Source organism: Heterocephalus glaber, unplaced genomic scaffold (genome assembly GCF_053883595.1).
Source record: "Heterocephalus glaber isolate CG9 unplaced genomic scaffold, H.glaber_assembly_v1.0 deba00001428, whole genome shotgun sequence".
In the NCBI taxonomy this organism is placed as follows: Eukaryota; Metazoa; Chordata; class Mammalia; order Rodentia; family Bathyergidae; genus Heterocephalus; species Heterocephalus glaber.
The window spans coordinates 31,415,465-31,426,825 of NW_028258293.1; the positions used below are offsets into that span (position 1 = coordinate 31,415,465).

General features: G+C 37.7%; 2 protein-coding genes across 7 annotated transcripts in view; both read left to right on the forward strand.

The window, feature by feature from the left end:
* The window catches only part of Acer3 (alkaline ceramidase 3), a 168,606-nt gene that overhangs the window by 436 nt on the left and 156,809 nt on the right, over positions 1-11,361 (forward strand). The window lies entirely within an intron of this gene.
* LOC147828060 (solute carrier family 25 member 36-like) overlaps positions 831-11,361 on the forward strand; it is a 48,056-nt gene continuing 37,525 nt past the window's right edge. Inside the window, exon 1 of the mRNA XM_087211996.1 lies at positions 831-11,258. Within this exon, the coding sequence (XP_087068122.1) occupies positions 10,622-11,258 (637 nt within the window). The 5' untranslated portion in view covers positions 831-10,621. The remainder of the gene's footprint in view (positions 11,259-11,361) is intronic.

Here is an 11,361-nt window from a genome sequence, read left to right on the forward strand (position 1 = left end):
TTGGGACGGAAAGGAAGTGGGGAGCCCCTGCTGGACCTGAGGAGAAAGCGAAGGAGCGGGGCTGGGAACAGAACTCCCTACCTGAGCGGCGGAGTAGGGCAGGTGGGGAGAGAGGGGAAGCCTTAGAAGAGGCTGGGGGTGGAAGGCCCTGCCATTGGAATGAGGGCCCAGGACACCTGCTCTGCTGTTACACCACCACTCATGGGAGAAGGGGACACTTCTGAGCTGCGTCTTCCTCCAAGTCTGTGAGAACTCTAAGGTCTTTCTCTTCCTCTTTATTCCTGTTAGATCTCTCTCGCTCTCCTCCAGGGAAGAGTTTTACCATTTCTGAGGTTTGACTCCCCCACCGTACCCCCATGTCTTCAGGTACCAGAGAACATCTGTGCTCTGAGTATGCCTATCCAACTGTCATTTTTCACCAGAAGTGGAAGGCAGAGAACCTGATCTACCTTCCTCCTCCTGCCAGGCTTCCAAGAGCACGAGGGACCTAGTCCCTGCTGCTGCTGCTGCACTCTGTCTAATTTGACTTCCTAGGGGTTAAGGGTCATCTGAGGACACTGCTTCCCTTGAATGCACCTTCTGAGGACTTAAAGTTCTACTTCTAGCTACTGTGCTGACACACAGGCACTGCTGGCCTGGCCAGGTCTGGGGGGTTGTCTATTTCTCAGTCTCTGTCTCTGTCTCTCTGTCTCTGTCTCTGTCTCTGTCTCTGTCTCTCTCTCTCTCTCTCTCTCCCCCCCCCCCCCTCTCCCCCTCTCCCCCTCTCCCCCATCTCCCCCTCTCCCCCTCTCCCCCTCTCCCCCATCTCCCCCTCTCCCCCTCTCCCCCTCTCCCTAGGTGATTGTTCCTTCAAAGCTAGGAGAAATCTGCCACTTCTTTTTCTGTTGTTTACTTTGGTCAAGTTTTGAGAGCATAATGTTTGATCCTACTTTAAGGTACTTCTGGCAAGATTTAGAGAATATTCTTTGACTATTACTGCTTTCTTTTAAATGGATCCACTTTCACAGGACATGAGATAAAACTTTTTTTAGCTAACTTTTCCCTCTGTTGAGTCTGTCTCCAATCTGTATGTGTTTGTCTTGGTAGGAAAGAGACACGAGTTTCATGCCAGATGATCCTACTTTATTCTGTTTGAGTGGTTGGCTAAGTTAAAAAAAATAGAACAAGACTTTTAGTAGGGTTCTTAGTACTATTCTCTTGAGACCATGATTTAGGCTTTTTTTTTTTTTTTTTTTTTTTTTGGTACTGGGGATCGAACTCAGGACCTTGCACTTGTGAGGCAGGTGCTGGAACCACTGAGCTAAATCCTCAGCCCTAGGCTGAGTTTTTTTGAGCTGCTAGTTTAAATTAATTTTATATAATAATGGAGGAAAAGGATCATTTGTAGTTTAATTACTTGGCAGATCCAAATATTAGCACAGAAAGCACTTTATCAATTGGTTGTTAGATTGCTTTGACAAATCCATGCCTAGTCTAGAGAGCCATGACCATAAGGTAAAGGACTTAAAATCATGCTGTCTGAGCTGGAAATATGTGACTCTTTTTTCTCTTACTTACGGGTCTTCAAATATTGGGTAGGCGATCATAAAACTAGTTAACTTTCTCAGTTTCTCTCGAAGCTGTAAGTTCTCTAGAACATTCTCAGTTTCTCTAGGGGCAGTGGGTGGAGAAAACTAATTGTAAGGGAGAAGATTTTGCTTCCGTGTAAGAAAAAACTTAATAATCAATGATGATAGCATCATGGAACAGGTTGGCTTGGGTGTTAAGCATGCTTTCTGTCACCAAAAGTGTTAAAGCAGACATTGTTCAACTAACTCATATTTATTAGGAATTAATTGTTTAGCAGGGAAAAGGAACATGCCATAGTTAGTCTTTAGATACCTTGCAGCTTTATCAGTCTACACGGGTAATAATGACTCTAAATTTAGAACCAAGGTTTTAGATTAGAATCAAAAGAGAAAACTGGCAGTTGAGTCATGTGGACTACAAGAACACAAGATACTAGCGTTCTGGCAGATAGCTCTGAGAAATGGGAAATGGCTTTAGTTCTCAATGTCTTCAGAAGAGGAACTCTGAGAAGACTACAGAAGACTTTAACATAGGAATCAGAGGAGTCGCAGGAAGAGGATGAATGAATATATTGGCAGCCCTTTGCACATGTACCTTGTGAGAAAATGATCTAGAGGAAGCTGAGGTCAAGCTGTCTAACCATAGCAAGTGGTGGGTGTCTGTACTAACTTAGAGTAAAAGAATTTGATCTTTGAAAAATATGCTGATTAATATGTTTAAAGTGTATGTTCAAAACAAATACAGGTTTATTGTTATTAGATTAATGATAGTAATATTAAGGCTAATAACAGTTATTATCCAAGTGTTGATTGTGCCACAATTTGCTAAGCCCTTCATGTATCTTATCTCTTTTGAAGTTTTATAATAATTTCCAAAAGAAGGTATTATTATTCCCATTTCACAGATTATCTAAGGCTGTAATAAATGGTGTAGAGATAGTATTCAGCTGACTCTAAAGTTGTTCTATAATGACTCCCTGTCATTAATTCTACCACATATTCATTATTTTGCCTCTGTATTCAAGGAATGAAGGGCATAAAGGTTCTTAAAATCCTGAACTATCACAATCTAATTGTTCAGCATTAGGTTGTAGGTATTTTGGTTAATGAGTTTGGGGAATTGCATGTTCAGATATGTGGTGGTTCTTAGTCACTTTCAGCACCTGAAAAATTTTTAGCATCACTCAACATCAATTCAAATTCATTTTTGTTTAAACAGATTGTAAGAACCAGGGGAAAGGGTAGAGTTGTGAAAGGAATAACTTTTTGATGTGCCAGAAGTTATAGATAGAGGCAGTCCTCATTTTGTTTGATAGTGCGGGATCATACAAGTTAAAAAACAAAGCAATCTTAATAGGAAAAGTCACAATTGTTCTGTTACCTTTACAAATTTTTGTCAAACATTGTAAACCCTCTTATAGTTGATTACAAATATTTTAAATGTTAAGAATTGTAGTGTTTTATTTCTTTGTAAACTAACTTATCAAAAATAATTTGAACAGTTCTTTCCTTCACATCATATTGCTTATGGCATGGAATGGTATTTTCCCTGTGCCTTGGCAAATCTTTTCTAAGTTTGGATCAGCTTTCAACATTTTATTCTCTATACTTTCAACATTATGAAATATCTCCAAGAGTTCTTTAATTTGGAGGGTTTTGGCAGTTTCACTTCTTCTAGGACATCATCTTTTTAGCCACAATTGCTATGTTCATTTATTTTGTTAAGTTTGTCTTCATTAAATTCCCGAAGCTGCCTATCTAGAGTCTCTTAGGAGATAACAGTATCATCATTTCTATGATCAACTATTTCTTCTAAAACTCTGTATACATATGATTGGAATTTCACATCTAACATTATCATTTTTTTGTATCTCTGCTGACCTTTCATCACTATTCACCAGTTTCTTCTTTCTAGTATTTATTTTTATAAAATTTCATATAAGTTTATCACCAGGATACAAGGAGGGAACTCAGCTACATGTTTTGTTCCCTGTACATTAACTGAATAACAGTTATATAGTGACTCATCAGTAACAGTCTTTGTCAGAAGTGAGTTGGTTGACCACTGATTTGATGTTCTTCTGTTGTTTGGGTAATGATTTGTGGATTGAAGATCTAGCAGCAAAGTGTGTACTATATTCAGTTACTCACCTCTAGTACATAGTTTTTCCAGGTGTAGTGGCACATGCCTGTAATCCCAGCACTCAGGAGGCCAAGGTAGGAGGATCATCACAAGTTCAGGGCCAGCCTGGGCTACATTGCCAGTTCAAGGCCAGCCTGACATAGCAAGACACTGTCTCAAAAAGCCAAACCAAAACAAAACAAAAAACAGTGTTAACTGAAATTTGAACTGTGTCGTTAGGGAATTGGCATCATTTAAACTGTGGTAACTGAAATTTGTGTGTGTTGGAAGCCTACAAAGTGAAGATTGCCTGTGTACTAATCCTCAAAACCTTCCCATTAAGTGGTACTTCATCTTGAAGAAGAAACTGCATTTTAAAGAAATTAAGTAACCTGATCAATATCATACAGCTATTAAGTGGAAGAAATGGTATTTATATTTATGTGTGACAACTCTTTATACCAAGACAATCTACAGGAAGTGAAATTTTAAGTATGGTTGGTTTAATATAAGAAATATTACCTTAAGGGAGATGGAAGAAAATTCTTAAATTTAATTGTGGCCTTGGAGAAGATTTACCCAGTTTAAAATTACTCAGGATGTTTCATTTATTCAGCTAATATTTATTGAGCATGTATTTTGTCATTGTTTCAAACTATAAAATTATGTATGAAGACAGCTGCACAGGGCATGGTGGTGCATGCCTGTAATCCCAGCACTTGGGAAGCTGAGGTTGGAAGATTGCCACAAGTTCAAGGCCAGCCTGGGCTACATAGTGAGTTCAAGGGCAGCCTGAACTACATAGAAAGATTCTGTCTCAAAAAACTGAAGAAGAAAAAAAGACAGCCTTTCTGTCATTGTAGCTGGAGAGGCCAGTAGGGGATGAACAGATAAATATAAACAGGTACACTCCTATTTTCAAATGAAATGCATTCCAGAAATGTATTTGATAGAAAAACAGCCAAAAAATGGCATATTGTATGTGGAGGGAATTTATCAGAAAGCTAAAAAATATTTGAAAAGTCCTTATTACAGCTTTTATATAGGGTTACCTCAGTCTGAGAAAGTAACATGTCTGGTAAGACTTTCATGGATGGGGTGAATGAATGGTTATTGATGATACGAGTATCTAGCCATCTCTTTTTTATCCTCAGCATAGTATGATTCAAGCTAGGTATTGTACCTTCTCATGGATTTGTTTCTCATCCCACCCTATTCAGAAAAACTGGGCAGAAGGAAAGTAGGGTAGCCTTTGGTCTTTATACTTTTTTATTATAAGATTCTTTTAGATGGAGAAGAGTTTTCATTCCTTGCCACTGCCGCACAAGACAAGAGAGGCTTTCATCGGCTATCTGTCATACACATGCCACAAAGGCTATTAGGTTACATGTAGACCCTTGATGCCTTTCTTTTCTTTTCCTTTCCTTTTCTCAGGCCCTTTCCTGCCATCTTTGAACAGTAGCCTCAAGTAACTGAGCACTCATCAGCCTTCTTTGGTCCTTAGGGCTCTGTTGGCTGGCAGAGGTGTCATTCCTGTCATGTTAAGAAAGATAATTCTTTACCTGAGGGTTATTGAGAGGCAAGCATTAGTGCCTATAACATAGCTCAGAATCACTATAGGTCAACTGAAGAATGAAGGCCAAATCTGCCAGTGAGTTGTTTTAAGTAGTACATTGGAATGCAAGGAAATGTGCTTATTAAAAACTTAAACTGCAGACATTTTCATTAAGGCTTTACTGTGTTGGTGCTTCAAGAACATTATACCAGCCAATTATTTATTTGTTTTTAATTGTAGAAAAGTACACATAACATAAAATGTACCATCTTAACCATTTAACATGCACATACAGTTAATTAATGTTGCATACATTCAAGCTGTTATGCAGTCAATTTTCAGAACTCTTCATCTTGTAAAACTGAAATTCTATATCCTTTAAACTCTCCATTCCCTCCTTCAGTCAACTGCTTGGCAACCACTCTTCTAGTTTCTGTCTAAAAATTTAACTATTCTGTGCACCTCATATAAGAAGAATTATATTGTATTTATCTCTGTGACTATCTTATTTCATCTAACACAATGTCCTCAATGTTTATCTATGTTGTAGCATGTATCAGAATTTCTTTCCTTTTTAAGCTTGTATAATACTCCATTGTATAGAGTTTTAAAAATCCGTTCTTCTGTCAGTGAATATTTATATTGCTTCCACCTCTTATGAATAGTGCTGTTGTAAATATGAGTGTATAATATTCTTTAGGCTCCCAAAATAAAATTGCTGGATCATGTAGTAACATATCAGCTATTTTAATCTTTTCATCAGAAGAAAGCCTCATGTTTTATAGGCTCCATGAATTTATTATTACTCATACATAAATTATAATTTATTATTCCTCCAACACAAATTGTAATAAATATAATTGTTAATGTATTTTAACCCTGTTTTAATTACTCAAAGTCAGTAATTAAGATCTTGACAAATGATCTAGTCACTGTTTCCATACTGTATTGAACCATATGAGATAATCACTAATTACCTTAATGTACCAATATAATTCTATTCTAAAACAAAACAGCATAATATGTTCATTGGAGTCTTATTGTGGATAAATGTGATTTTTGTATATGTGCTGCTGAAGCGAGCGCATAATGTGTTTTTTGAAATATTGAAAATAATAAATGGGCCGGGGATGTAGCTCAGCAGCACCATACCTGCCTGGCAAGCTCAAGGTCCTGAGTTCAATTCCCAGTACCAGGGAAAGAAATAATCAATAGAAATATTAAGTGAACATTTGTGAGACTTAATGTCCAGTGTTCTTATGTGTTAAGAACCCTTGTTTTAATCCTTATAACAACTCTTTTAAGTTATTTTTTAAGGTTTTAGTTCTTTTTTTAAATTTGTTTGTTTTTATAAGATACTTGCCATGTAGTTCAGGCTGGTCTTGAGCTCAGTGTATAGCTCAGGCTGGCCTTGAACTTGTGGCAATGCTTCTGCCTCAGCCTCCCAAGTGCTGGGATTACAGGCGTGAAACACCATGACAGCTTAGTTCTGTTTTAGAAAACTAGAAATTTAGGCCTGAGAATGATTAAATAATTTGTCCAAACTTTTCTTTGCCAGAAACAAAATGAGAATTTGAACTTACGTAGTCTGACTTGGTGGATTCTCTCCCTCTCTCTCTCTCTCACTCTCTCTCTATTTTAAAATTAGCTTTTTCAGTTATTTATTCATAAAAAATGCATTCATTTTAATGTAGACTATTTCTATCACCCTGGAACCTAGCAGAGCACTTATTTCCAATTATATGTCATACTGCTTGATCTGTGAGGTAGGTAATATTAGAATCTCAATTTTAGTTGAAGCTTAGAAAGGTTAAGTAACTTGCCCAATGTCACACACTATTAAGTGGTAGAGCCCAAGTAACCTGAGAACTATTTAATTCCAGACTATCTTAGTTTTCTCATTGCTGAGATAAAATACCTGGCACCCAAAATTAAAGTAGGAAAGGTTTATTAAAGCTCAGTTTGTAGAGGTTTTAATTCATAGTTAGCTGGCTCCAAGGCAGGAAGGGTGGCATGGCAGAGGGGCATCATAGAAGAGAAACAGTTCATAGCAAGCAGAAGGCAGTGAAGAAGCAAAACTGCAGCAAGTGACAACAACAGCTCTCTTTCTGTCCCCACTCAACACCCTTAATCCTAGCATTGCAGGATCTCAGCATCACATCTCAGCATCACATCCTTAAACCCAGTATCACACACTCTAGATCCAGCCACCTCCAAAAAGCCCCACCTATGACCTCATGAGGCTTTGGAGAGACATCTAGATACAAACTGTGACACAAACCTATGTGCTAACCACCATGCTATCTTGCCTTCCTCTGTTACTACTTTTTCAGGGCCCAGTGAGTCCAAGGACTTCAAGTTGGGAGCTAGTGATTGAACTCTTGTTTTTAAAATAAGGAAAAAGATCTTGAGAAGTGAGTTGATCTCTTCAAGCTTCTATTGAAAATTACTGGTGAAGCTTAGACTAGGCTCCACATTTAGTAGTTTCTCAGTCTGGTAAATGTAGAGCTGAGGAGGGTGATGTTAGTATTGTTGATGTTATATTGTTAATGAGTTACCAGATCACAGAACTTCCCTAGAAAGAGCTTCTAATACATTTTATTATGGTAAAGGTATCTAATATCAACAGTCTTTTAAGTAATGTCCCTCAGACTTTAATATGCATATGAATTATGTGTCAATTTTGCTAAAACACATTCTACTTCAATAAGTCTGTAATATCTTAAGAATCTACATTTCTTTTAAGCTGTCAGGTGATTCCAGTAGTACTACCATATTTCCCCCAAAATAAGACCTAATTGGAAAATAACCCCAACATGATTTTTCAGGATGCTCATAATAAAAGCCTTATCCCAAGAATAAGCCCCAGTTAAGATCACTAGCCAGATGGACACATTTAGTATGTCTGTTGCAACACACAATGGACATATTTAATTATCAAATAATAATATTAATATATAATTAAATATAAATAGTATTATTGGCATTGATACTTAGATAGTAATATAAATTATAATTAAGTATTTGTAAATATGTAAGTGGGTGCCTTTGGACAGAGGTAAACAAATGCCTGTGTAAACAGATGAACTCAAGACTTGCCAAATGACCAATTGGAGTGAAGACACAATACAAGAATAGCATACGCACTTGATAACAAATGGATGAGGTTGTGTCTAATATGAATCCTCATAATTCAATACATCATGTCTTGTAATGGACATACTTAATACACTCATGTGAAATATATGTTTTCTGAATTTTGGTGCTTGCAATTTTCCATCACTTTTGTGTGGACCATTCTTAAATGTCATCATTTTTGTTGCCACTCCTGTCTTGTAAGTTTTCAATTAACATTTAATTTAATGGAAACTTTGGGAAGCCTAGCTTGCAAGAGGTTATGACTTGAGTGAAGAATTCATGGGATAAAATCACTGACAGCTGTGTTGCCAATGTACTACAAGCAAGCAACATGGACAAGAAGTACTCATTTAAGGAGAACTCTATTGCTAGACATGAGAGATCAGGAATCATAAATTAAGGCCAGAATTTTGGGTTTGGAGAGTTATTTTGATGTTCCAGAAGAAGATGACATGACTATATATGAATAAATGTAGTTTTTTTGGTACATAAATAAGTAAGATATTCCTTGAAAATAAGCCTTATTGTATCTTTTGGAGCAAGAATTAATGTAAGATCCTGTCTTATTTGGGGGGAAATATGATAGTATGGAGACACTCCTTGGACAAGCAAGACTTTACAGTTCACAAAACACTTTCACTTTTTTTCCTTATGAGATGTAGATGTTATCCCTGTTTATATTTAAGGAAATTGCCAAAGAAGTTTATGGTCATAAGAAAGATCTAGATGTTTTAGTGTGGGGAAAGTGTACACTATAGTATAATGGAAAGGCCATACACCTGAAGTCAAAATCCAGTTTCTTATCTGGATTTTGTCCTATTGACCTTTGTGACGTTGGGCACATCACTTAATCATTGTTTGTATCCATTTATTTTATGTGAAGTGAAAATAATGATATTTAATTTTTTTTCAATGCTAGGGACCAAAGTTTGTTCAATTTTGAGAAATGTATGCACCTGTGTAACCAAACATCTGTCAAGATAGAGAACTTTGGGCTGGGGGTGTAGTTCAGCCTGGATACATAGCCTGCATGAGGCCCTGTATTCAATCTCTAGCAGCAGGGAAAAATAAAAAGATACAGAGCTTTGCCATCAACCAGGAAAGGTCTTTATAACCCTTTCCTTTAATTCCCATTGCCTCCTTCACTTTCTACAGTTCTGAATGTTTTTTTCCTACCATAGGTAAGATTTGCCTAATTTAGAACTGCGTATAAGTAGAATCATCTGGTATTTACTATTTGGTGTAAAGGTTCTTTTGCTTAGCAGAATGCTTTTGAGATTCACATGTTTTGCTGTGTGATTAGTATTTCACTCTCTGTATATAGCACAGCTTGATAACCCGTTTTCCTGTTGCTTCCCACCTGGCTCTTTTCATGTTGTGGCAATTATAAATAGAGCTGCTATGAACAGCTTTCAAGACTTTTTGTGGATATGTATTTTCATTTCTCATAGGTAAATGTCTAGGATTGGAATACAGTAATTGGGTCATAGCATAGTTACATGTTTAGTTTTATTAGAAACTGCCAAACCTTTTTTCCAAAGTGGTTGTACCATTTTACACCCATAACATTTGATATATATCCTTGTTAACATTTGGTGTCATTTGTTTTAATTTTAGCCATTCTGGTGGATGTACAGTCATATCTCTTTGTGTATACAGTTTATTCTTAACTCTTCAGTCTTCCTCCTTTCTCTTGCCATACATATATGGTGTTCTTGTTAAAGGAGTCTGTTTACATATCCATTTTACCTCAGTTCCCCTTTCATTGATCGTCTCATTCACATGAGAGATAAAAATCTTTTAAAATAATGAGCTTTGGGGTAGTTATTCAGCAATAGATAACTGAAAACAGTTACTGAAGTTAAATTTTGAGCAGTTTGATTTCCTGTTGTGTGAACTTGGGGTATGCAAAATTGCATCATACTTTCAGTCTTAGAAGATTCTGAGATTTTAAAAATAAGAATGTAGTACTTTATGCATAGTCTCTTCCATCTGAAGATTTCAATGAATTTTATAACCATTTTATTTATACCTCTCATGTACTCAGAATACTCAAAAATAGTATTTTATCTAGTGAAAGTAAATTAAGTGCCCTAGGGTTGAAATAATTTAGTTGCAGAGCTGGAAAAAAAATCTTTGACTCATCCTAGATGTAGACTCTTGCTTTTAAATGTGTTCTTTAACTTTTCCAACCAAGCTGCTTTTAGGAGAAAATAGAATGAATAGTCAAAAGACAAAATGAACTCCAACATTATGCATATTAAAATCTTGATTTTTTTCCCCCGCCTGCGCCGAAGGAGAGAGTCGAGCGTGAGTGGGTGGCAGCGCGCGGGGAGGGCTGCGCGGGTTGTCCTCTGCAGCCGCGTCTCCGCCATCCCCTCGCCGTCCTGGGGCGTTGTACGTCTCCTTCCGGGACCGAAGCCGCCCGCAGTAGTGGGCAGCCCCAGCCGCGTCCCCCCATCAGCGCCCAGAGGACATGCTGGAGAGAGAATGAGCCAGAGGGACACGCTGGTGCATCTGTCTGCCGTGGGATGTGGTGGCACAGTGGGAGCTATTCTGACATGTCCACTGGAAGTTGTAAAAACACGGCTGCAGTCGTCTTCTGTGACACTTTATATCTCTGAAGTTCAGCAGAACACCATGGCTGGAGCCAGTGTTAACCGAGTAGTGTCTCCTGGACCCCTCCATTGCCTAAAAGTAATCTTGGAAAAAGAAGGGCCTCGTTCCTTGTTTAGAGAATTAGGCCCCAATATAGTGGGGGTGGCCCCTTCCAGAGCAATATACTTTGCTGCTTACTCCAACTGCAAGGAAAAATTGAATGGTGTATTTGATCCTGATTCTACCCAGGTTCACATGATTTCGGCTACAGTGGCAGGCATTTACTGTACATTTCTCCCGAGAAAAGAGTGAGATCGTGTCGTCTCATGCTCCCCATCCACAGGTCACTTCCTGTAGAAATATGAACTAACTTAAACCTC